This window comes from Bacillus rossius, chromosome 1 (assembly GCF_032445375.1).
Source record: "Bacillus rossius redtenbacheri isolate Brsri chromosome 1, Brsri_v3, whole genome shotgun sequence".
In the NCBI taxonomy this organism is placed as follows: Eukaryota; Metazoa; Arthropoda; class Insecta; order Phasmatodea; family Bacillidae; genus Bacillus; species Bacillus rossius.
The window spans coordinates 88397204-88424826 of record NC_086330.1 but is presented as its reverse complement, the minus strand read 5'-3'; the positions used below and the strand labels follow the sequence as shown (position 1 = coordinate 88424826).

Sequence of the window (27623 nt, the reverse complement as noted above, 5' to 3'; positions counted from 1 at the left end):
ACCATAAATTTCCCACAAGTCTGTTAGTTTTATTTCGGGAAGTAATAAATTATTTCTCAAAAATAATAAATCAAGTTCTTAGTCAGATTTGCTCTAATGCTACGGTATTACCTGTACCAGCACTTTACCAAAACATCTCCCATAAAAATCTTAAGAATGCAGATGGCATACTCAGACAAAAATAATTTTAGCAAAAAAAAACAGTCTTCATCATTATTGGTAAAAAAAATAATACACACAAACAAGACATAGCGCGCATTACAAATTCGACCAAAATTACGTGTCACATGTAGTTTATTGCATTAAGATAAACGATGTAGGTTAGGGAAAAATAAATAAAAAATTCTTTAATTCTATAATTTATTTAAAATTGTACATTTATACACATTAAAATCTGACACTATATATATATATCGTATACATTTCTCAGTCCGTGCGACATTCATTTTTATTAAAATAAATTATTATAGTTCGTATTAAGAATGACAAAATACAAATAATTCATACAGATCTCGATACATCAGTTCAGGAGTGTAACACCTTAGAGGACCAGAAATTATGCTAGAGACCTTCCTTTACAAAATTTATAATGTTTTTTCAAGTAAAATTTTCGTGTAACCTGTATACCGCACTTCTCACACAGAAATTTTACACGATCAAGATTTCTTCTGCAGCCATGCTTTACATGGATGCGTGTACTTCGTAGTCGTTCAAAACGTTTACCACAGTAGCGGCACTGATACAGATATTCATCGCAATTATCATCGCTTCCCCGCTGTACAACTTGCAAATGAACTTTGCTTTTACAATGCCTAATCAAATTACTTTTGTTTGTGAAATGTACACCACACGGGTCACACGGAAATGTCACACGATTAGCGTTTCTTCTACAGACATGATTTTCATGTCTTCTTGCATGTTGACGAGTAGTATATGAATGGGGCTCCGAGATCAGGGTTCAGGGTGTGGAGCCGAGAGCCGGCTCCGCCATCTTGGATTTGTGACGTCACGGCGGCAAAAATTCCTCAAAATTCCTCAAAAATGACTCAAAATGACTTAAAATTTCCCGTTTTAAGAAAAAATTTCCCGTTTTCGAGGGAAAAATTCCCGTTTCGAGGGAAAATTTCCCGTTTTAGTCCTTAAAAATCCCAGCGGCTAGAAATGTCCTGATAGAGGCTTAAGCATCCTTAACTCAAGCCTCAGTTAAGCCTCTATCAGGATGTGACCTTGACCTTTGACCTTGACCCCGACGGCCATCTTGGATCCACCATCTTGGATGACGTCATTTCGTTTTCTCGAACATTCCGGCATTGTGTTATCCGACATTTTGAATTATGACGTCACCGTTGCAATTTCCGTTACGGCCGCCATCTTTAAATTTATTATCCGATTTTAATGAAAAAAATTAAAAAATTATAAAAAAATTTAAATAATATAAATTTAATAAAATATTTATTAAAAACAAACATTAACGACACGGAGCTCGGAGTCCTCGGTTCGAACCCGACAGAAGCAAAAAAAATTAAAAAATGACGACCGATCCTTCCCCCGCGGTGGACGCAGGCATACTGACTCCCTCCACTTTTTTTTCAAAGCATATATATATATCGTCAGGTAGTATGACGTCATGTCCGCCATCTTGTCTTCGTCTGCTGGAAGCCATCATCAGTGTATCGTCGGCGAGAGTGCGCTGACGCCATGTTAGTTTAATTCTTATCCGCTAGAGTGCAGTAATCATTTATTATTGCTGTGACACCCGACATCTTGTCATTTGGCCGCCATCTTGAAAATCCGTAATTATTTAGCTAGAAATTCGGGAAAAATTCCAAAATTCATTAAATAAATTTGTAATCTATATACTGATCGATTAGGTCGACTAAGGTCCTTGGTACGATCTAGGACGATGCAAAAAAATTAAATATAACATCAATTTAACATAAAAGTAACAGGTTCGAGGAATTAAAAACCACAAGTTCTTTTACAAACATAATATTTATTACATAATTTCTATTCTACTACATGATCATTTGCGAAAGCCAGCAATCTTATAATCATTTAGTTCCGCAGCGGTGTGAAATGACTAATTCTTAGCTCCAATCGGTTTATACTAGACAGAGTCCAGCCAGAACCTTTACAGACATAGTCCACCTCTTCTTGACAGAGTTTCTGGATACCGTTTTTAACAGTTTGCTTCACATCGTTAGAACTGTAAATTACTGCAGCCGTTGTCTTGAATGCACACTTCTTCACTTTGTCATCGAACGGATATGGCTTTCCATATATACAGTCCAACCACAAGTTATATTTCAAAGGTTCGTTTGTTGCTACATCATCAGTAAGCTGATTGATTATGTCCTCTCTGATATCATCAAGAAAATTACAAACGTCCTTCGACTCACCTAACGTATTTAAATAATAGTAGTCTTTCAATGTTCCACGAAATGCAGACTGCGCCAAGTAGAAGCCATTATCGTTCACTTGTAATGCTCCGAACACAGTCTTAGGTTTAGTTCCATGTTCAGACGTCATACCAATCGGTTGCTGCACATCGGTTTTTTTGGTTGTACGCTTTCATGTCTCCAATCTAAAGCGAGGAGTCGAAATTTCTGCAGGTAGTTCAGCAGTAGGAGCACAGACTCCACCTTTACATTTTTTCGCATGATGTCGCAAACTGTCAATTCGAGTAAACCATTTAAGGCACTCATCACATCGAAACTTCATGCGAGAAGGATTCTTCGTGCATTTGCTCCGCTCATGTCTTCGTGCATCATGGGAAAATGCGAACGACGTATCACAGTAGCTGCAAGGATACCGTGGTGATGAAGACGATCCTTTCAGACCCGATCCAGATACTGACGTTGCCGCAGTTGCACCATCTCCAGGCATACTCTTATGAACATCAATGCATCGTTGTTGCGCCGAAACCTTTACTTTCTGCCGAACAGCAGGACCTTTGCATGCCTTCATGTGCGTTTTCATATTATCTTTTCTGGCAAACTGCTTATGACATTTCTCACAAACAAACATTTTACGATATAGGTTCTTGGCACATTCGCTCCTCTCGTGTCGCCGAGCATTGCTGTTGTTTGAGAAAATCTTGTCGCAGTAACAGCACCGATGTTCGCTAGTTGTCAAATCAGCATCCATTGAAGTCTCCATTGATGGCGAACCAGCGTTCGCCGAGTTTCCCTGTGCAGACAGCACTAGCGGCATTAAAGTCTCTTCTGCTGGCGGTACCACGTCTGTTGAAGTCTCCTCCAGTGTTGACATCGACGTTGCCAACGGGATCTGCTCCACCAACGTCGACGCTGACGTCATGGTTCCCGCAGTCGATGGTACAACCTCCATCGAGTTCGTCGTTAAAGTCGGTAAAGATGCCATCGAGTTCGCAAGAACAGGTAATTACGTGATTAATGCACCAGAAGAAACAAACTAGGTGATCCTTACACCGACGACGTCAGTAACAAACTAAGCATCCTGTTGTCTAGAGATCGCTTATATATACATGCACCGTATGGAACAATACGCTAGTCAAATCAAGAACCATTTACAATAATACTAGAGTAAAAAAAACATTAAAAATATAAGGACCATCAACGAAAAGGCAGCACATTTGGAAGCACCGACAACGAAAAGGCAGCACATTTAGAAGCACCGACAACGAAAAGGCAGCACATTTGGAAGCACCGACAACGAAATGGCAGCACATTTGGAAGCACCGACTACGAAAAGGCAGCACATTTGGAAGCACCGTCATAGAAAAGGCAGCACATTTGGAAGCACCGACAACGTAAAGGCAGCACATTTGGAAGCACCGACAACGAAAAGGCAGCACATTTGGAAGCACCGTCATTGAAAAGGCAGCACATTTGGAAGCACCGACAACGTAAAGGCAGCACATTTGGAAGCACCGACAACGTAAAGGCAGCACATTTGGAAGCACCGACAACGAAAAGGCAGCACATTTGGAAGCACCGACAACGAAAAGGCAGCACATTTGGAAGCACCGACAACGAAAAGGCAGCACATTTGGAAGCACCGACAACGAAAAGGCAGCACATTTGGAAGCACCGACAACGAAAAGGCAGCACATTTGGAAGCACCGACAACGAAAAGGCAGCACATTTGGAAGCACCGACAACGAAAAGGCAGCACATTTGGAAGCACCGACTACGAAAAGGCAGCACATTTGTAAGCACCGACTACGAAAAGGCAGCACATTTGGAAGCACCGACAACGAAAAGGCAGCACATTTGGAAGCACCGACAACGTAAAGGCAGCACATTTGGAAGCACCGACAACGTAAAGGCAGCACATTTGGAAGCACCGACAACGAAAAGGCAGCACATTTGGAAGCACCGACAACGAAAGGCAGCACATTTGGAAGCACCGACAACGAAAAGGCAGCACATTTGGAAGCACCGACAACGAAAAGGCAGCACATTTTGGATGCATCATCGAATAAGGATGCACATTTGGAAGCTCCATCAACTAAAAAAGGCAAAAAGGAAGCACAAGTTACGAGATATAAGTCTTAGTAAGAAATCATAATACAAGAAATAAAAACATTACATTCTTATAATTTAAATTATTTATTTTATTGCTTTACATTATACAAATGCAAGTAAAACAAGTCAATATTGTATGTAGCCAGCATTCCTCAGTTCCTTGAGTATGAAGGATATTTCTTTGATGCACGAATAGTTTCCTGCACAAAGCGAACCATGTAGAAGTCTTAGGTGGTCAACCAATATGTTTGGATCTTTCCATGATGTGTAATCATTCTCTTCTACCACCATCTTCCTTGCACCTTTATAATACATATTATGATCTCTGGTGTCTTCCGTTTTACCACCAACCTCAGGGTAACTTTCATGTTGGAGACGGTGATCATCACAAGCTTGATCAGATTTATTTAATATATCACGTCGTTTCCATCGTTTCGGTCTCAGGACACCGCCACATTCTTCGATCTTGGCAGCTTTAGGTGCTTCATCATAGTCTATGTCTTTGTCAACAGCCTCAGAGTCACTGTAACAATCACCGTAGAAGGAATCGTTTTCACCCAATTTACCGTAATAATTCGATGTTGATGATGTTGAAGTGTCTTCATCGTCTTCATGCTTCCTTTTTAGGAGTACATCATTTTTACAAAGTAGGAAAGATCTACTTGAATTCGGCTGGAATATATTCTCACTTTTCACGTTAAGGATTCTTCCACTGTCTTCATTCTTCCGTAAATCATCAACCTTCTTCAATTTAAGTTCTTTGTCGAGATCGGAAGAGCCAAGAAAATTATTGTCGTAATGCAGATCACTCTTCCTTAGGCTAGTAGATTCATCGTTGTCCTCTAGCTTGTACGCAGACTTGGCGCTACAAGTTCTGCCATGTCTTTTTAGGCTCTCTCTCCGCGTAAACGACTTGCTACATCGAACACAACTTATCATATTGCGCAGTGGATTTTTAACACAGTCATTCTTCTCGTGTTGTCTTATATTCTTTCTCAAGATAAACTCTTTACTGCAAAACTTACACCTATGTTCTTTCGATACAGCTTCAGATCCCAAATCGGAATTCATATTAGTTACTGAGACTAATGCCAGATACCAATTGAGTGTTTTAAATTAGATTCAATACTTAAATAGAAATTTTTTCATATTTCATCAGCGAGAATTAATATATCTCATGCAAAAGTACTTTATGCATGTAGTTCTGCTTTTCAACAACAGATGTCGCCACATGTTGCTTGCAGGTAAATAATATTTAGTTATTTTATGCGGGATGCAGGATGCTCACTATCGATCGCAAAAGAAGGATGGCTTCGTTAGACTCCAAGGAAAAGGAAGTTCGTCTTGCATGTTGGTGCTCCACAGATGTCTCATGGCATAATATTAATTTGACTGAGTAATGATATTTGTTAATTCCACCTGATAAAAATATTGCAAGTTTTGATTTAGTAGCAGAAATTATCGAATTAAATGTAACTCCAAATAAAATGACATGTCTCATTAGAACAAAAAAAATCCATGCAGAGAGCGGTTTCTCAGAATAGTCAGACACACTTGAAGAAACCACAGGAATGATTGCAAGAACACGGATAAAACCATCAAAATATTGTCAAGAATAATCAGGAGCACACTGAGGAAACCACCATAATATTAACAATAATAATCGGAAGCACACGGAGAAAACCATCATAATATTGACCAGTTTAATCGGAAGCACACAGAGAAAACCACCACATGTTTTCTTTGATATAAAATTAAAAGAAAAAATATTTAAAAATAAAAATAAATTAATAAAAAATTAAAAAAATTAAAAAATGCATAAATTTCTGGCTTGTACAAGAACTCTATCTTTGCTCAACAATGATAAGTTTACAAGCTAGCAGAAACTGTTTATGCATTTTTTAATTTTTTTTTAATATTTTATTAATTTATTTTTATTTTTATATATCTCGTAACTTGTGCTTCCTTTTTGCCTTTTTTAGTTGATGGAGCTTCCAAATGTGCATCCTTATTCGATGATGCATCCAAATTGTGCTGCCTTTTCGTTGTCGGTGCTTCCAAATGTGCTGCCTTTTCGTTGTCGGTGCTTCCAAATGTGCTGCCTTTCGTTGTCGGTGCTTCCAAATGTGCTGCCTTTCGTTGTCGGTGCTTCCAAATGTGCTGCCTTTACGTTGTCGGTGCTTCCAAATGTGCTGCCTTTACGTTGTCGGTGCTTCCAAATGTGCTGCCTTTTCGTTGTCGGTGCTTCCAAATGTGCTGCCTTTTCGTAGTCGGTGCTTCCAAATGTGCTGCCTTTTCGTAGTGGGTGCTTCCAAATGTGCTGCCTTTTCGTTGTCGGTGCTTCCAAATGTGCTGCCTTTTCGTTGTCGGTGCTTCCAAATGTGCTGCCTTTTCGTTGTCGGTGCTTCCAAATGTGCTGCCTTTTCGTTGTCGGTGCTTCCAAATGTGCTGCCTTTTCGTTGTCGGTGCTTCCAAATGTGCTGCCTTTTCGATGACGGTGCTTCCAAATGTGCTGCCTTTTCGTAGTCGGTGCTTCCAAATGTGCTGCCATTTCGTTGTCGGTGCTTCCAAATGTGCTGCCTTTTCGTTGTCGGTGCTTCTAAATGTGCTGCCTTTTCGTTGTCGGTGCTTCCAAATGTGCTGCCTTTTCGTTGATGGTCCTTATATTTTTAATGTTTTTTTTACTCTAGTATTATTGTAAATGGTTCTTGATTTGACTAGCGTATTGTTCCATACGGTGCATGTATATATAAGCAAGCTCTAGACAACAGGATGCTTAGTTTGTTACTGACGTCGTCGGTGTAAGGATCACCTAGTTTGTTTCTTCTGGTGCATTAATCACGTAATTACCTGTTCTTGCGAACTCGATGGCATCTTTACCGACTTTAACGACGAACTCGATGGAGGTTGTACCATCGACTGCGGGAACCATGACGTCAGCGTCGACGATGGTGGAGCAGATCCCGTTGGCAACGTCGATGTCAACACTGGAGGAGACTTCAACAGACGTGGTACCGCCAGCAGAAGAGACTTTAATGCCGCTAGTGCTGTCTGCACAGGGAAACTCGGCGAACGCTGGTTCGCCATCAATGGAGACTTCAATGGATGCTGATTTGACAACTAGCGAACATCGGTGCTGTTACTGCGACAAGATTTTCTCAAACAACAGCAATGCTCGGCGACACGAGAGGAGCGAATGTGCCAAGAACCTATATCGTAAAATGTTTGTTTGTGAGAAATGTCATAAGCAGTTTGCCAGAAAAGATAATATGAAAACGCACATGAAGGCATGCAAAGGTCCTGCTGTTCGGCAGAAAGTAAAGGTTTCGGCGCAACAACGATGCATTGATGTTCATAAGAGTATGCCTGGAGATGGTGCAACTGCGGCAACGTCAGTATCTGGATCGGGTCTGAAAGGATCGTCTTCATCACCACGGTATCCTTGCAGCTACTGTGATACGTCGTTCGCATTTTCCCATGATGCACGAAGACATGAGCGGAGCAAATGCACGAAGAATCCTTCTCGCATGAAGTTTCGATGTGATGAGTGCCTTAAATGGTTTACTCGAATTGACAGTTTGCGACATCATGCGAAAAAATGTAAAGGTGGAGTCTGTGCTCCTACTGCTGAACTACCTGCAGAAATTTCGACTCCTCGCTTTAGATTGGAGACATGAAAGCGTACAACCAAAAAAACCGATGTGCAGCAACCGATTGGTATGACGTCTGAACATGGAACTAAACCTAAGACTGTGTTCGGAGCATTACAAGTGAACGATAATGGCTTCTACTTGGCGCAGTCTGCATTTCGTGGAACATTGAAAGACTACTATTATTTAAATACGTTAGGTGAGTCGAAGGACGTTTGTAATTTTCTTGATGATATCAGAGAGGACATAATCAATCAGCTTACTGATGATGTAGCAACAAACGAACCTTTGAAATATAACTTGTGGTTGGACTGTATATATGGAAAGCCATATCCGTTCGATGACAAAGTGAAGAAGTGTGCATTCAAGACAACGGCTGCAGTAATTTACAGTTCTAACGATGTGAAGCAAACTGTTAAAAACGGTATCCAGAAACTCTGTCAAGAAGAGGTGGACTATGTCTGTAAAGGTTCTGGCTGGACTCTGTCTAGTATAAACCGATTGGAGCTAAGAATTAGTCATTTCACACCGCTGCGGAACTAAATGATTATAAGATTGCTGGCTTTCGCAAATGATCATGTAGTAGAATAGAAATTATGTAATAAATATTATGTTTGTAAAAGAACTTGTGGTGTTTAATTCCTCGAACCTGTTACTTTTATGTTAAATTGATGTTATATTTAATTTTTTTGCATCGTCCTAGATCGTACCAAGGACCTTAGTCGACCTAATCGATCAGTATATAGATTACAAATTTATTTAATGAATTTTGGAATTTTTCCCGAATTTCTAGCTAAATAATTACGGATTTTCAAGATGGCGGCCAAATGACAAGATGTCGGGTGTCACAGCAATAATAAATGATTACTGCACTCTAGCGGATAAGAATTAAACTAACATGGCGTCAGCGCACTCTCGCCGACGATACACTGATGATGGCTTCCAGCAGACGAAGACAAGATGGCGGACATGACGTCATACTACCTGACGATATATATATATGCTTTGAAAAAAAAGTGGAGGGAGTCAGTATGCCTGCGTCCACCGCGGGGGAAGGATCGGTCGTCATTTTTTAATTTTTTTTGCTTCTGTCGGGTTCGAACCGAGGACTCCGAGCTCCGTGTCGTTAATGTTTGTTTTTAATAAATATTTTATTAAATTTATATTATTTAAATTTTTTTATAATTTTTTAATTTTTTTCATTAAAATCGGATAATAAATTTAAAGATGGCGGCCGTAACGGAAATTGCAACGGTGACGTCATAATTCAAAATGTCGGATAACACAATGCCGGAATGTTCGAGAAAACGAAATGACGTCATCCAAGATGGTGGATCCAAGATGGCCGTCGGGGTCAAGGTCAAAGGTCAAGGTCACATCCTGATAGAGGCTTAACTGAGGCTTGAGTTAAGGATGCTTAAGCCTCTATCAGGACATTTCTAGCCGCTGGGATTTTTAAGGACTAAAACGGGAAATTTTCCCTCGAAACGGGAATTTTTCCCTCGAAAACGGGAAATTTTTTCTTAAAACGGGAAATTTTAAGTCATTTTGAGTCATTTTTGAGGAATTTTGAGGAATTTTTGCCGCCGTGACGTCACAAATCCAAGATGGCGGAGCCGGCTCTCGGCTCCACACCCTGAACCCTGATCTCGGAGCCCCATTCATATACTACTCGTCAACATGCAAGAAGACATGAAAATCATGTCTGTAGAAGAAACGCTAATCGTGTGACATTTCCGTGTGACCCGTGTGGTGTACATTTCACAAACAAAAGTAATTTGATTAGGCATTGTAAAAGCAAAGTTCATTTGCAAGTTGTACAGCGGGGAAGCGATGATAATTGCGATGAATATCTGTATCAGTGCCGCTACTGTGGTAAACGTTTTGAACGACTACGAAGTACACGCATCCATGAAAAGCATGGCTGCAGAAGAAATCTTGATCGTGTAAAATTTCTGTGTGAGAAGTGCGGTATACAGGTTACACGAAAATTTTACTTGAAAAAACATTATAAATTTTGTAAAGGAAGGTCTCTAGCATAATTTCTGGTCCTCTAAGGTGTTACACTCCTGAACTGATGTATCGAGATCTGTATGAATTATTTGTATTTTGTCATTCTTAATACGAACTATAATAATTTATTTTAATAAAAATGAATGTCGCACGGACTGAGAAATGTATACGATATATATATATAGTGTCAGATTTTAATGTGTATAAATGTACAATTTTAAATAAATTATAGAATTAAAGAATTTTTTATTTATTTTTCCCTAACCTACATCGTTTATCTTAATGCAATAAACTACATGTGACACGTAATTTTGGTCGAATTTGTAATGCGCGCTATGTCTTGTTTGTGTGTATTATTTTTTTTACCAATAATGATGAAGACTGTTTTTTTTTTGCTAAAATTATTTTTGTCTGAGTATGCCATCTGCATTCTTGAGATTTTTATGGGAGATGTTTTGGTAAAGTGCTGGTACAGGTAATACCGTAGCATTAGAGCAAATCTGACTAAGAACTTGATTTATTATTTTTGAGAAATAATTTATTACTTCCCGAAATAAAACTAACAGACTTGTGGGAAATTTATGGTTTTAAATCGTAACCTGTCATATATCGGTGTACACTACGGAGGTGATATTAAAAAATTAAAGAATGTTTATCAATTGACCACACTTCGGGGTACTCTGGTGAACTGGCTGGGCTGTAACAGTAAGATTCTGGATACTTGGTAAGCGATTATTCGTCCGAATTACTCACACATTTGTACCGATTACTAACATGAATTTAGGGTTCACGAAAAAAATGTATACTAGCCGGGGTCATGATTTGAAGTATTTTGCCGCTTATAATTATCAGCGTAAGGAGTATGCTATGTAGGAATCGACTCCTCTCGTATATGTGCTACACATTTATTTTTGTAGGTAGCAAGATATACATTCGTAGGCTGATTTTCTGCTCTGGTTCAGTGATGTATACTTTGAAGTGGTTCCGTCAAGTACTTTACATGAGCTTGATTACGATTTCACTGGAGTTTTACGTGCACTGAGTTGGAAGGCTAGCGGTGTGATGTATGCATGTCTCGAGAAAAACATATGAGTGTCGCAGCATTCTGCAAGCTTGCAACTCCCGCGCGAGGGGTCAATGTTCATTTGCAGGTGATGGTAGGCATGTCTCGATCGAGAAGTCTCTGCCTCTATCCTTGAGAATTTTTTTTTAGGTTAACGTGCTTGAATTTATGTACTTTTGACTAGTCGTACGTGAATAAGTTTAAATTCGTATGCATTGGAACATATTTTTCTACATGAGCTAAGAGAAATACATAGATGCTACATTGACTGAGATAGGTATCGAACACATGGTTCTTACCCTATGAGTGACTAGCACTTGTTTGTCCCATCTCCTCTAACCCTCGTTTACTTTGTGATATAGATGGAACATGGTTGTTTTCAGAAAGATTATGGTTAAAATGTCTTGGACAAAGTGTCCTTTGTATAAATTACTATGTGTGGTAATTATTTTAGTTGAAAAGATAATTTAATAAAACATGTAAAACAAACGTGAAGGTTTTTTTATGTGTAAACAAATCATCGATAGGATGGATTTTTATGTAGAAATGGATGTATACCACATCTCTTGAAGAACACTGCATGGTATATATAATGAAAGACTCTTGGGCTCAAGAAACTAAAATATAGGTGGAAAGGATGATGCGGTTCCTAAGATTAAATGAAAGGAACTTGGTTGATTTTTTTCTATATACAAAGATGATTTAATTGGGTTTGGGATGATGGGTTGAAGGATTAAATAATAAAACTGGACACATAGGCTTTTAAAGAAAAAGAGAATGGAGCTCACAAGATCATAGATTGCGGGTAAATCACTGACAACTGAAATGTGGAAACGATATCATAAAATGAGTGATATTGATGCAGCTCATGGCAATATTGATGACAGCTACGAAGATGATGTCTTTACGTCTGTGATAGTGACACGGACGCGGAGATTTTAAGACAAATAATATTATTAATATAGAAATGATGGAAGCCGTAGCACGCCGATCGTGACGAGAAACAAATATTGAAGGATGCTGATGGTTTCGGGAAGACTGAAACTAATGGAAGTATCAACACCTTGAAAAGTGAAAATACACTCAAGCCTATATTTAGCAGATACTCCATACTTTGTGAAAATAATGGACTCCTAAAAAGGAAGCATGAAGGCGATGCAGACACTTCGACATCGACGATAACGAGTTCTTATACGGTAATCTGGGTGAAGACGATGCCTTCTACGGTGATTGCTACAGTGACTCTGAAGCTGGCGACGTGATCTAAGACTGTGATGCAGAACCTAAAGCTGACAAGACCGATGAATGTGGTGGTGTCCTGAGACCGAAGCGATGGAAACGTCGTGATGTAATAAATAAATCTGATCAAGCTTGTGATGATCACTGGCTCGATGATGAAAGTAACCCTGAGGTTGGTGTTAAAACGGAGGACAGCAGAGATCATACTATTTATAATAAACGTGCAAGGAAGATGGTGGCAGAAGAGATTGATTCCACATCATGGAAAGATCCAAACATATTGGTTGACCGGCTAAGACTGATGGTGGCATCTGTTCGTAGAGGAAACTACTCGCATATCGTGGAAGTATCGACCATACTTAAAGAGCTTCGGAACGCTGGCTACTTACAATAATCATTTGATTAACTGTCATGTGTGTACTAATGAAAAATAAAATGAATTATTTATATTTTAAAAAAGTATGATTTATTTCTTGTATCCTGATTTCCAACTAAGTCTGTGTTTCCGCTACTGTATGTGTGATCGTTCCGTTTCCTGTGTGTACTGTGTGTACGTTCCGATTTCCTGTGTGTACATTTCGTTTTCCTGTTTGTACATTTCGTTTTCCTGTTTGTACATTTCGTTTTCCTGTTTGTACATTTCGTTTTCCTGTTTGTACATTTCGTTTTCCTATTTGTACATTTCGTTTTCCTGTTTGTACATTTCGTTTTCCTGTGTGTACATTTCGTTTTCCTGTGTGTACATTTCGTTTTCCTGTTTGTACATTTCGTTTTCCTGTTTGTACATTTCGTTTTCCTGTGTGTACGTTCCGTTTCCTGTGTGTACTGTGTGTACGTACCGATTTCCTGTGTGTACATTTCGTTTTCCTGTGTGTACTTTTCGTTTTCCTGTGTGTACTGTGTGTACATTGCGTGTTCATTTCATTTGATGAATTTGTTTCCAAATGCGTTACCTTATTTTGGTACGCTTCTTCTTTCAATGGTGTTTTAACTCGAGTATTATAGTAATTGGTTCTTGATTTGACTAGAGTATTATTCCAACTGGTGCGTGTATATAAGCGAGTCCTGGACAGCAGGTCGCTCAGTTTGTTACTGACGTCGTCGGTGTAGGATCACCTAGTTTGATTCATCAGGTGCATACGTCGTGTAATTGCTTGTTCTTGAGACTTCGATGGCATCTTTACCATCTAAAACGCTGAGCTTGATGGACGACGCACCATCGTCTACGGGAACCCTGACGTCAGCTACGGTGCAGAAGGTGCAGATCCCGTCGGCAAAGACGACGTCATCAAAAGAGAAGATTTCAACAGTCGCGATACCGTCAGCAGGAGAGACTTTAATGCCGGTGGTGCTGACTACGCAGGAAAACTCGTCGAACTTCGTTTCGCCCTCGATGGAAACTTCAATGACTGGTGATTCAACAACGACTAACGACCATCGGTGCTGTTACTGTGACAAGATTTTCACAAACAGCAGCAATACTCGACGACACGAGAGGAGAGAATGTGCTAAGAACCCTTATCGTAAAATGTTTGTTTGTGAGAAATGTCACAAGCAATTTGCAAGACAAGATAATATGAAAACGCACATGAAGACATGCAAAGGTCCTGCTGTGCGACAGAAAGTAAAGGTTTCGGTGCAACAACGATGTATTGATGTTCATAAGAGTATGCCTGGAGATGGTGTAACTGCTGCAACAACATCATCTGGTTCGGGTCTGAAAGGATCGTCTTCATCACCACGGTATCCTTGCAGCTACTGTGATATGTCGTTCGCATTTTCTCATGATGCACGAAGACATGAGCGGAGTAAATGCAAGAAGAATCCATCTCGTATAAAGTTTCGCTGTGATGGGTGTCATGAATGGTTTACACGTATTGACAGTTTGCGACGACATGTGAAAAAATGCAACGGTAAAGTCCGTGTGTCTACTGAAGAACTACCTGTAGAAACTTCGACTCCTCGCTTTAGATTGGAGACTCGTAAGAGAACAAGCAAGAAAACAGATGTGCAGCAACCGATTGGTATGACGTCTGAACATGAAAATAAACCTAAGACTGTGTTCGGCGCATTACAAGTGAATGATAATGGGTTCTACTTGGCGCAGTCTGCATTTCGTGGGACATTGAAAGACTACTATTATCTAAATATGTTAGGTGAGTCGAAAGACATTTGTAATTTTCTTGATGATATCAAAGAGAACATAATCAATCAGCTTACTGATGATGTAGCAACAAACGGTCCATTAAAATACAACTTGTGGTTGGACTGTATATATGGAAAGCCGTATCCATTCGAAGACGAAGTGAAGAAGTGTGCATTCAAGACATCAGCTGCAGTAATTTACAGTTCTAACGATGTGAAGCATACTGTTAAAAACGGTATCCAGAAACTCTGTCAGGAAGAGGAGGACTATGTCTGTAAAGGTTCTGGCTGGACTCTTTCTAGTATAAGCCGATTGGAGCTAAGAATTAGTCATTTCACGCCGCTGCGGACCTAAATGATTATAAGATTGCTGGCTTTCGCAAGTGTTCGTGTAGTAAAGTAGAAATTATGTAATAAAGTTTATTTTGTGAAAGAACTTGTGTTGTTTTATTTCTCGGACCTGCCACTATTATATTATGTTTATTTTTTTTTCATCTTCATTCCGAATCGTACCAAGGACCTTAGTCGATCTAACTAATCATTTTATTGGTTGCAAATTTATTTAATGAATTTTGAACTTTTTCCGAATTAATAAGTCAATTACGAATTTTCCAAGATGGCGGACATGATGTCTGATAGGATGATGGTAGTAGAGGATTTAAAGTCTCTTTAAGAGTTTTGAACATGATTTATTGAAATTATTATTTTTTACATGAAATAAAAAATATATTGCATCGATCGAGTATCGAACCAAGGATAGGAACTGACCGGGCCAATCAGTATATTGATTGCAAATTTATTTAATAAATTTTGGAATTTTTCCCGAATTTCTAGCTAAATAAATACGGATTTTCAAGATGACGTCCAAATTTAAAGATGGCGGACACCTTAGTAATAGATGATTACTGCACTCTAGCGGGTAAGAATTAAACTAGCATGGCGTCAGCGCACTCTAGCCGACGATACAATGATGATGGCTTCCAGCATCGAAGACAAGATGGCGGACATGACGTCATACTACCTGATGGTATATGTGCATTGGTAAAAGTGGTGGGGGTCAGTCTGCCAGCAGCCACCTAGGGGGAAGGACCTGTCGTCATTTTTAATTTTGTTTTGCACTCGTCGGGTTCGAACCGCGGACTCCGAGCTCCGTGTCGTTAATGTATAATTTTTAAATATTTTTTATTAAAATTTTATTAAATGAATTTTTTAATAAATTTTAAAATTTTTTTCATTAAAATCGGATAATAAATGAAGATTTTAAAGATGGCGACCGTAACGAAAATTGCAACGGTGACGTCATCATCCAATATGGCTACCATGGCATCCTAATTTTCAAGGTCATGACCTTGGCGGCTTAAAGCGGCTAGCTCTAAGGATGTTTAAGCCACTTTCAGGAATTTGGGTTCTTTCTAAGGCAAAACGGCTTTTGAGGATTTTCGAAATCATAATTTTTGAATTGTGGAATTTTTTGAGATTTTTTGGCGGAATTTGTTTCCACATAAATGGAAATTTTGAAGATTTTAGAGGAATTTTGGGTAAATTTTGCCCAATTTTGGACGATTTTGACACATTTTGAAGGTCAAATGTCAAGGTCAAGGTCAAAGGTCAAGGTCACATCCATCCAAGATGGCCGCCGTGACGTCACAATCCAAGATGGCGGACACCGGCACCTCGGCACCTCAGCCAGAAGCCAGATCTCGGAGCCCCATTCCTATACTACTACTGTGATGAAGCAACAAAAGCAGGCAAGATCGAAGACTGTGGTGGTGTCCTGAGACCGAAACGATGGAAACAACGTGATATATTAAATAAATCGGATCAAGCTTGTGATGATCATTGTCTCGATAATGAAAGTTACCCTGAGGATGGTGTTAAAACGGAAGACACCAGAGAAAATAATATTTATAATAATCAAAAAAGTAAGATGGTGGTAGAAGAGACTGATTACACTTCATGGAACGATCCAAACATATTGGTTGACCGGCTAAGACTTCTACATGACTCGCTTTGTGCAGGAAACTATTCGTGCATCAAAGAAATATCATTCATACTCAAAGAACTGAGGAAAGCTGGCTACATATAATAATGGCTTGTTTTACTTGTATTTGTATAATCTAAAGAAATAAATAATTGCAATTATAAAAATTTAATGTTTTTTTTTCTTGTATTCAGATTTCTAACTAAGACTAAGTTCTCGTAACTTGTGCTACCAAATGTGCTTCCTTTTCGTTGATGGTGCGGCCTTTTCGTTGATGGTGCTTCCCTTTCGATGTCGGTGCTTCCAAATGAGCTGCATTTTCGTTGGCGGTGCTGCCTTTTCGTTGTCGGTGCTTCCAAATGTGCTTCCTTTTCGATGCCTGTGCTGCCTTTTCGTTTTCAGTGCTTCCAAATGTGCTGCCTTTTCGTTGTCGGTGCTGTCTTTTCGTTGTCAGTGCTTCCAAATGTGCTTCCTTTTCGATGGCGGTGCTGTCTTTTCTTTGACGGTGCTTCCAAATGTGCTTCCTTTTCGTTGTCGGTGCTGCCTTTTCGTTGTCAGTGCTTCCTAATGTGCTTCCTTTTCGTTGTCGGTGCTGCCTTTTCGTTGACGGTGCTTCCAAATGTGCTTCCTTTTCGTTGTCAGTGCTGTCTTTTCTTTGTCGGTGCTTCCAAATGTGCTTCCTTTTCGTTGGCGGTGCTGCCTTTTCTTTGTCGGTGCTTCCAAATGTGCTTCCTTTTCGGTGTCGGTGCTGCCTTTTCGTTGTCAGTGCTACCAAATGTGCTTCCTTTTCGTTGTCGGTGCTGCCTTTTCGTTGTCAGTGCTTCCAAATGTGCTTCCTTTTCGTTGTCGGTGCTGCCTTTTCGTTGTCAGTGCTTCCAAATGTGCTTCCTTTTCGTTGTCGGTGCTGCCTTTTCGTTGTCAGTGCTTCCAAATGTGCTTCCTTTTCGTTGTCGGTGCTGCCTTTTCGTTGACGGTGCTTCCAAATGTGCTTCCTTTTCGTTGTCAGTGCTGTCTTTTCTTTGTCGGTGCTTCCAAATGTGCTTCCTTTTCGTTGGCGGTGCTGCCTTTTCTTTGTCGGTGCTTCCAAATGTGCTTCCTTTTCGTTGTCGGTGCTGCCTTTTCGTTGTCAGTGCTTCCAAATGTGCTTCCTTTTCGTTGTCGGTGCTGCCTTTTCGTTGTCAGTGCTTCCAAATGTGCTTCCTTTTCGTTGTCGGTGCTGCCTTTTCGTTGACGGTGCTTCTAAATGTGCTTCCTTTTCGTTGGCGGTGCTGTCTTTTCTTTGTCGGTGCTTCCAAATGTGCTTCCTTTTCGTTGGAGGTGCTGCCTTTTCTTTGTTGCTGCTTCCAAATGTGCTTTCTTTTCGTTGGTGGTGCTGTCTTTTCGTTGTTGGTGCTTCCTTTTTTGTTGATTGCGCGTAGTACAAAATGTTGTGATTGAATATTTACTAGTTTATCACCTCTTGGTGTTACTAAAATATTTTACAAGGTTACTTGGTCCTTTAGAATGTATAAAAATGTCACGATGGATTACGAAGTTCATGTGGTCCTGAAATGACTAGCCTATACGCCTGATAATGACATGACTCGGTCTCATGGACTGAAGTCAATTGATCTATATGTGTGGCTTTGTACATGAACGGCTTATATGTTATTCAGGTTATTGAAAAATTGGACTTTCATAATAGGCTAATCGGCATTGATTTAATTCGTTGGTCCGGTATAATGACTTGAGTTGATTTTCGTAGAGTGAATGATTAATTAACTCCGCGAAAGGTAATGGAAAACAGAACCTAACATTTATTTAATAATTAGTTACAACTGTCTCTGGTCAAGAATCGAACCGTGGACAGGGATCCATCGATTCAATTTGTAAATTAATAATTGATTTTTTCGGAGACTATTGGAATTTTTTCCCGCATTTCTAGCTAAATAATTACATGATTTCAAGATGGCGGCCAAATTTCAAGATGGTGGGCACCTCAGTAATTATAAATGATTACTGCACTGTAGCATGTTAGAATAAAACTAGCATTATGGTAAGACGAGTACACACAATATGGTGTCCTCCAGCAGACGAAAACATGATGGTGGCAATGACCACTAGCATGTGGTAGCTCCTGGTAACATGAACTGAACATAAAATGACGGATCCGTGATGGACATCAAGGTCAAGGTCAAAGTTCAAGGTCAAGGTCAAAGTTTAAGGTCAAAGGCCAAGATCAATTTTCAAGGTCAAGGTCAAAGTTCAAGGTCAAGGTCAAAGTTTAAGTTCAAGGTCAAATTTTAAGGTCAAAGTCCAAGGTCAAGGTCAAAGTTCAAGGTCAATGTCAAAGTTATGGTGAACAGAACATTATACTAACATGACTCCAGCACACTCTAGCAGACGAAAACAAGATGGTTCCCTCCAGCGGACAAAGACAAGATGGCGGACATGACGTCATACCAACTGATGGTAAATACCTAGTTATTGGTGGTGGTAGGTCAGTCTGTAGGTGGCTTCTGTGGAGGAAGGATCTGATTTTTTTATTTTTTGCCCTCACCGGTTTCGAACCAAGGACGGGAATCGATATAATCAATCAGAATTCTAAAAAGTTAATTTTTTTTGATGAATTTTGGAATTTTTCCCGATTTTCTAACATAAAAATTACGGATTTCCAAGATGACGTCTAAATTACAAGATGGCGTCTAAATTACAAGATGGAGTCTAAATTTCAAGATGGCGTCCATAACGATGATTGCAACATTAATAGGATCCAATATGGTGGTCGAAACGTAAAGTGTAAGAATGACATGGTACTCAACCAAGATGGTGGGTGTAACGAAATATGTAACATTTATATAATCCAAGATGGCGACCGTAACGATAACTGCAACAGTAGTTTTTAATATTTTTTTTAATTCGATCAAATAATTTTTTTAATGATTTTTAAATTTTTTTCCGATTTTCTAACATAAAAATTGCGGATTTTCAAGATGGCGGGCGTAACGATAACTGCAACGGTGACGTCATAATCCATGATGAGGCTTATCTGAGGCTGTAGACATGGATGCTTAAGCCTACATATGGACATTTCTAGCTGCTGGGATTTTTACGGAATAAAACGGGAAATTTTCCCTCGAAACGGGAATTTTTCCCTCGTAAACGGGAATTTTTTTCTTAAAACGGGAAATTTTGAGTCATTTTGAGTCAATTTTGAGGAATTTTGAGGAATTTTGAGTCAAAAATGGCCGCCGTGACGTCAAAATCCAAGATGGCGGACCGACAATCATCAATCCACACAATCCACAGCCAGAAGCCAGCCGCAGAACATACTATCCTATACTACTCTTATGATAAAATTCCTGTGAAATAGCGTCTTTACATCAGGCAATATCATCTTTTAAAGTCGTTTCTAATAAAGAAAATCATTAATTTAAATAGGTACTGGCCAGAACTTAAAAAAAACATGCTAATAAAAATTTAATTTTCCTTTCCCTATAATGTCCATATTTTTAACAGAACACTGGAAAAACAAAAATAAATAAAAATTAAAAGCACCGGAACGAGGCCCTACAGCCATCCCTGTCCGGCAGAAGACCACGAGAGACCAGAACACAAATGGATAAAGACGAGGAAGTAGGGGAAGCCAGATGGGAGGATGGTGGGTTGTTCAATGAAGACCCGTCTATCCGAGTCTGTATCACATACCTTTATAATAAAACTAAAGACACTTACTTCTTTGACGATTGTTATACTAAGGTAATACTTTAAACAACCACATAATTTGTCGGGAAACAACCTTAGCAGAAAAAAATATAAAGATAATTTTAACAATTTGGTTATTATGTGTAATAAAGCTGACGCACAGTTTTCCATAACTACATACATATTTCTGGTTTTGTCTTTTTTTTTAATTTATAAAGATAAGTTTTTGTGGAAGGACCTTGCAATGACTCATCACCTGTGAGTGCAGAGCAATAAGTCGGCATGCAGTATTCTCACTCATGTCATGCTTTGGTGAGTATCCAAGACAGAATCTAATGAGGTTGTGATGACGGTGCGGTGCCTGTCCCTAATATGTTTGTGTTTGGAAGCAGGAGCGTGGCGCGGCTCACCAGAACTCCCCGTCGCCCATGTGGCGCGTGGCCAGACGCTCCTTCTCCTGGGGCGGCAGCTCGTCCCAGTCGGGTGCCTCTCGGGACCACGCCCCCACGTACTCCTCTCCTGGGCCCACGGGGTTGCGCAGCTTCACCAGCTGTACAGGCTCCCCGCTGAACGTCTCCACCTGCGCGCCCAGAACAACCTCACCTCGACCTCGACCCTCCACGCCTCTGAGACCGAAACTGAGACCAAGATTTTTGAAGTAGTTTCGGGCCCACCCGCTATACAGCAGCTTTCATAATATATTCAAGAGTTGTCTTAAAAGTTTCCAACCTCAACATGAAGATGGCAGCAGTATTCATCAAAAATTGGGGAATTTGTTTGCTCATACTGTGGAATATACTCTCTGAAATTTCAGTCATTTCGAACGCGCAGTTGGTTTTTAACAATCGTTTGCGTGAGTCTCTGCAAAATAGTTGTTTACAAAGGTGATGGCCTCCCTATTCGACAAAAATCTCTGTCCTCCAAGCGCAACTTTTAAGCTAGGGGTCAAAAAATTGTAACTGGGTTTAGATCTGGTGAGTAAGGGAGGGTGGTCAAGCAGTTCAAACTGCAATTCGTACATTTTCGCTATGGCTACTGCTGGGGTGTTCTTGGTGAAACAAATTTTTTTTTCTACAAATGTGACCTTTTTCTGCAATTTCTGCCGTCAGCTTGTCAAGTAATGATGCGTAGTATGCTCCTGTCATGTTTGATTAAGACATATCCATGACTATCACCACCACTTTCCCGGCCAAAGGAACAGACGTTTCCTTTTTTGGAGCTGATTCACCATTCACAGTTTTTGGTGTCACAGACGTTCATCGTCCTCCAAGCTGGTACAGCTATGTTTGAATTCAGCTGCCCGAAATATCCCTGTGTTGAATGATGGTGCAGAGTCCCCGTGCACAGTGTTTGCGTAGACGTTTTACCTTTCTAAAACAAATATTCAATAACAGCAATATAAATTTTCCATTTTCACAACAAAAAAAACATGTATATCGACTCACACAAACGATTGTTAAAAGCAAATTAACGTCCAAACGGCTGAAATTTCAGAGAGTACATTCCAAAGGATGAGCAAACTCATTCCCCAATTTTTGTTGACGGTTGCTGCCATGGCTTCATGTTAAAGTCGAAAACTTTTCAGACAACTATCGTAGCTACATTGATTGTGAGAAGCAATACATAAGCTATTATCAGACAAACAAAGCAGTAAAAATTAATTAACTTTATTTCGGTAGCCACATCTTTTGTGGTGTGGCATACCACAAATTTTTGCACATTCTAATCATTTATATAGAACATGCCGTTTTATTACAAAACAGCATTAAGGGATTTTCGCAGAGTTTAAATCTCTTTTACTAGGCAAAAATCTTTTTTGCTAGCAGTTATAAGCCCACCCGATAGACAACGCCACATGTCGCACGAAACATGATTTCAGTTTCCACTGTAAGAATAGCACTTTTAAGTTCTATGGAGGCTACAACCACCAAGAGACCTGCCATCGTCGACCCGCGGCGCCTGGTACTCACCCGCTCCACGGCGTACAGGCGGTAGTTGGTGCCTATCTGGATGCCGTTGGCGAGCTTCTCTGCCTGGCTCTTCGCCTGCAACAGAGCGCAGCAGCTCTTGGAATTTTGTATTTGTATTACTCATTTGTTCGGTAGACAATTGCATGATATTGTATTTGCAGGTTATAATACGAATGCGGATGGATTCCACACGTTGATATGTTGCCATTTGAAATGCTAAAACTGAGTTCTTACTGCAGCATGCAATGGGAGACGACATGTACCTGTGTCTGCGCAGGCGAGGCGTGCACGGCGCAAGTGATCAGTGACGTCATGTCCAGCAGCTTGCCCAGCATGCGGCCGCACGTGGTGGGGTCCTGGCGGATGCTGATGCTCTCCGTGATGCCTCCCGTCAGGTCCGCCAGGCCGTCCAACAGCGTGCCGTACTTGAGGGCCTCGTACGAGCCGTGCAGCCTGCCACACATTCATGTTGGATGGCGCATCCGCATCGTGATTACCTTTACGTGTACTCAACACCGGTATTCCAACATACGAAAATAAGGTTTTAGGTGTCGAATATGCCACACTTGTACCGTAAGCGAATTCCTAGTGCATGATAGTACACGGCCAGTACCTTGTTTTTAGGGAACGTATTTTGGTGTCCAGTCTGTTGCCCAAATTCGGCGTATGCGTAGAGGTCACTTTTTCGTTGATTTCGTCCAGATGGCACACCCGCGTGTGGCGCCATTAACTCATATACATATAGTCACTTTAGTGAACATCGGGGGACGTACCAAGCGTGTCGGTGTGCCAAATGAATCTTTATGATAGCGAAACTATCCTGGAATATGTTCTGTACACTTTAATGATCATAACAAGAAATAATCGAAGCTTAAAAAGTAGTTGCGAAAATTAGAAAGGCCATTTAATTTTGAGCAATGGTGCTGCTATCTCTACTATTTTGAACAACTGTACCGATGGTTGCGAAACGTCCTCTAGAATGCGTTGAGACTTTGAATATATATACTGTATAGAAGTCGCGAGTGGATAGGATTTACTCTACGTTTTTCAGAAGCATATGATGAGCAGCTTGGGAACTTCACCGCTGCAGTGCGCTGCCGTAAAGCCCTGTATCGTCTTAGTTGTTATTTACACGTTAGAGCGCAGCGCTGTCGCCCGCTGTCATTCCCCGCACCCCTCATCCATCATTCACTGCAGCTCAACGTCGTTCCACTGGAGGGGGAAGGGGTGTTTGAAGAGTTGGACACTTGTCCGCTAGGGACCACCACAAGTCGATGCCCTAGAGATGGTGGCGATTGCGGCGGTGAATTAACCAACTACCTCAAAACCGTATTAGAAATTTTAACCTGGGCTGGCGACTTCTATACAGTATATATATTCAAAGGTTGAGACCAGATTCTAGTCTCACGCACGGCACCGTTTATTGAAACTGTTCCAGATCTGTATCCTCACTGTGATACTGTTTGGACTCGTTCAGGAATGCGGCCTGCGAATTAGGTTAACGGTTGCATCCTAACAAGGCAATGCTTACACGCTACCTTACCCGAACCTCTTTGAATACCGCCCTAAACCACATTACTCACTTGGCGTATGCCTTCTCCAGCAGGCCGGGCCAGAACTGGTCGGAGGAACTCGCCTGCAGGAAGGCAAGGCGGCCGTTCACCGTGGGCAGTCGGTCGTCCACCAGCACCTCCACCCACTCGCCGCACCACCACAGCCGGAACCTGAAGATGCCGGCGTACTGGTCCCCGGAGGTCGAGAAGGTCTGGTCCGCTGGCACCACGCGGTAAAACAGGCCCTTGCTGAGGTACAGCACTCCGAGGCAGGACACCAGCCACCTGTCACCTGCAACACAAGGAAGGCATATCTCTCGCACATCGGGCACCATTCGGTAACCTCCAAGGCCTTCCAGACCTTCAACACCACAAACACTCTCCCCAGCAATCAAGGTTGCAACTTTAACCCCACTCCAATCGACGGAACAATTCCCGGCTTCATTTGGCGACACACCTCCAATTTCAACAAACGCGTGTTTCTGCTAATTTGATTGGATACTTATATTGGAATGAATTGAATATTACACCCATTCATCATCACATTTCGCGAGTCCAGTAATGAACGACTTTGAAAGCCAAATTCAATACGATAAATATATACCTACTATCTTCCAAGACTGATGCACATCTCTGCATAACCAGTCTGCAAACTCTGGCTGCAATAACACCCGGCTGCAGAGCGACTGAAACTGCTCGCACTGGGATTCAAACCCGTTTATCGAATCCCATTTCGTCACATCTCTTTTTTTTATCGCATTGCCCTGAGCAGCAGGGGGTTCGAGTCCCGACCGCAATCCCACCAAAGAAAAAAAAAACACTTTATTTGTAACTCAGTATCATCTTTTTCACACAAATCCACACATAACCTCTATTTAACAATAGGCAGGAATAGCATTCCGTGGCATGGAACCCCTCTCGGGCCCTTGGTTCGATGCTCAGTTATGGCACACGGACTACGAGGCTATGATGACAATTAAATTTGTGACACACTGTGTCGCAGTGTTGTCTGATTAAGCAAACAGCCTGAGCATCCCTTGAAGGACTCTCGAATCAACCAAAAACCTTCCGCGATCTGTGTCCTATAATTGACAATAGATAAAGACCGGAATATTTAAAGTAGAGAAATATAAAGTATGTCTTCTCAGTCACAGATTTTATGAATTCTCCCAATCTATATTCACGGAGCCTACTAGCTACTGCAAGAAACACCTACAATCTGCATCCATAAGTCCTCCTTTAGTTTGAGCTCAACACAACCCATATATGTCTGATAGTCCACAACTATTAGAAACTTTGCCCCTCGGGTCTTAATTGAAAGAACGATGCTGACTCTAAAGCACACGAGTGGATCACTGTTTGAGTGTTATTATTGTGAACTGTGAATTGTCCTGTCTTTGGCTCACTGTGAATCATAAGTAAGCAATCATCGAGAAGATGTTAATTAGCATGTCAAAAGTATGAAACATTATAACACTTAACGAATACGCACTTTATGCGTGGCATTGTACTGCAGTTTGTGCTAAGGAAAGAAGGAGCTATGACTCAAGGCAGGTAATGCTGCCCTAGTGGATATCTGGTACCCCTAAAATGTGGAATAAGACGTTTTGAAAAGAAGGAAAAATGTTTCTGTGGTGGGTACACTGCGACACTTATCATAATAAAACACAGCTACAAGAATTGAAAATTAAACAAAGCAGAAAATCAGGAGGGCACACTTTGACACCAATGAGCTTGTCTACGTGGGGATCGCTCAGGGGCGTCAGCTATTAGAAGCTACTTCTACACAAACTAAAACTAACACCACAATTTTCCTAATAAGCAGAGAGCACATCGGCATATGCAGACCATCACATCCGCAAAGCAAGGAAGCTGAAGATTCGCCACTCAATGCTATTAAGGCCCTGTCACTCTGTCAAATATTTTCCTTCAATATATTTGACAATACAGGTGGAGAGGAAGTATTGGACGGATAATGGCTTCCAATTTTCTCTATAATTGTACAGTAAACTTAAAATATGTTGTTTTTTTTTTAAATCATGTCTCACTATCAAAATTTATTTTTGGTCTGTGCTATCTCAAAACATTTAATTTTTTTTTTCAATTTTAAAATTAAATAATGCATCACATTGCTGGACCGATTTTTAAAATTTTTAACATGAATAAATTTATATCACAATAATATTCGATACATAATAAAATTATTTTTTTAGAGATTTTTAAAATAATAGAAATATAATTTCATTTTTACGCATAAAATGTTTTCGCGTATGACATTCATATTAACATTATTTTGGTTATTTAGTTTTTTTAACCTCATTTATCGGTCATTTTAAAGAATCATTGAGACGGAATGCGATGTCATTTACGTTTTCGCTAGGCACAATTTTGTTTGGCCGATCGCATTCAACATCTAACTTATTTTAGAACCCATCCTCTGTGCAAAATATTTAATGGAAACTCAAGTCATACAACTTGCCAAACAAACATGGCTGCGCTAGTGACGTTTTCGGTGACGTCATAACCCTCCAAATTAATTTGACACAGCATACTGGAGACGTTGGAAGCGAAATTTTGATATTTTAACTAACACTTATTTTCTTTGGAAATCAGGGACCTGTGCGGTATTTAGAGGCATCCTAAAAGTCGTTCATATTTCCAAAAAAAAAAAAAAAATTATAGTAACAATAATTTAGTGTGGTCTTCATCGTTGCTGGTAATATTCACCATAAATGTTCAAGATTATCTTTTTCGCAATAAGGAACAACCAAAGCAACCAATGTAAAATGCTTTATCGTTTGTTTAAAAAATAAAAAACCTGCATAGTAGAAAAGTATGAGTGTTGATGTCAGATTAAATTGTACAAAAAAACATGGGCTTACGTCTGCACATGTGCACATGACAGCCCTGGTTATTTGATCACTACCAAGATAATTCACCATTGTCAAAAATTATTCCAAAGTATAATATTTTGCCTTTATACTCAATACGCCACTCTGTTAATACACCATTACATAAATTCTGAACTAAGAATGTTTGTAAATTACCTTTTAAGTGAAACTTCTTTGCTGAGTAAACTAAAATATTCGAGAGTTAATAAAAATTCCGATCGCACGAAGGGAAAGGTGGTACGTGGTGGGGAAACCGGTAGAGCGGGAGAGAGCGTCAGAGAGCGTCAGCGCGACGCCATGGCGCCACTCCAACGCACGCACTATCGGTCGAATGAGAAGACAGTTCAATGTCAAGGTCAAAGTGTAATATCAAAGTGCAATGACAAAGTTCAAGGTCAAAGTGCAAGTGCAAGGTCAAGGTCAAAGTGCAAGGTCAAGGTCAAAGTGCAAGTTCAAGGTTAAAGTTCAAGGTTAAAGTCAAGGTCAAAGTTCAATGTCAACAGTCGATGTCAAAGGTATGGTGTACAAAAAATTACACTAACATGGTGTCAGCACACTCTAGCAGACGACAACAAGATGGTGGTCTCCAGCGGACGAAGACAAGATGGCGGACATGACGTCATACCAGATGACGATATATACCTTGGTATTGGTGGTGGGAGGTCAGTCTGCAGGTGGCTTCTGTGGAGGAAGGATGTCGTTTTTTATTTTTTTTTTGCTCTTACCGGGGTGGAAAATACTTCACCAGATTCGTCATTTTGCAATACGACTCGCTTATTCATATTTAATTTTAGTGTCTTGACGTATTTCCATAAAATGGACGACTTCAAACATGCATTAAGTTCGTCGGCTGGCGTTGATCGAGGCATTACTGGCAATGTTTGTCGAAAATCACCTGCCAACAGAATCATCGCTCCACCAAACCG

At 40.3% G+C, this 27623-nt stretch overlaps 1 protein-coding gene across 3 annotated transcripts in view; it reads right to left on the bottom strand.

The window, feature by feature from the left end:
* LOC134539384 (calpain-C) overlaps positions 1-27623 on the bottom strand; it is a 114635-nt gene that overhangs the window by 41764 nt on the left and 45248 nt on the right. For all 3 annotated transcript variants that reach the window (XM_063381394.1, XM_063381386.1, XM_063381378.1), the window contains exons 4-7: positions 23837-24098; positions 22517-22706; positions 22254-22328; positions 20694-20863 (exon numbers count right to left, since the gene is read on the bottom strand). In XM_063381394.1, coding sequence (XP_063237464.1) covers positions 20694-20863; positions 22254-22328; positions 22517-22706; positions 23837-24098 — 697 coding nt within the window. The remainder of the gene's footprint in view (positions 1-20693; positions 20864-22253; positions 22329-22516; positions 22707-23836; positions 24099-27623) is intronic.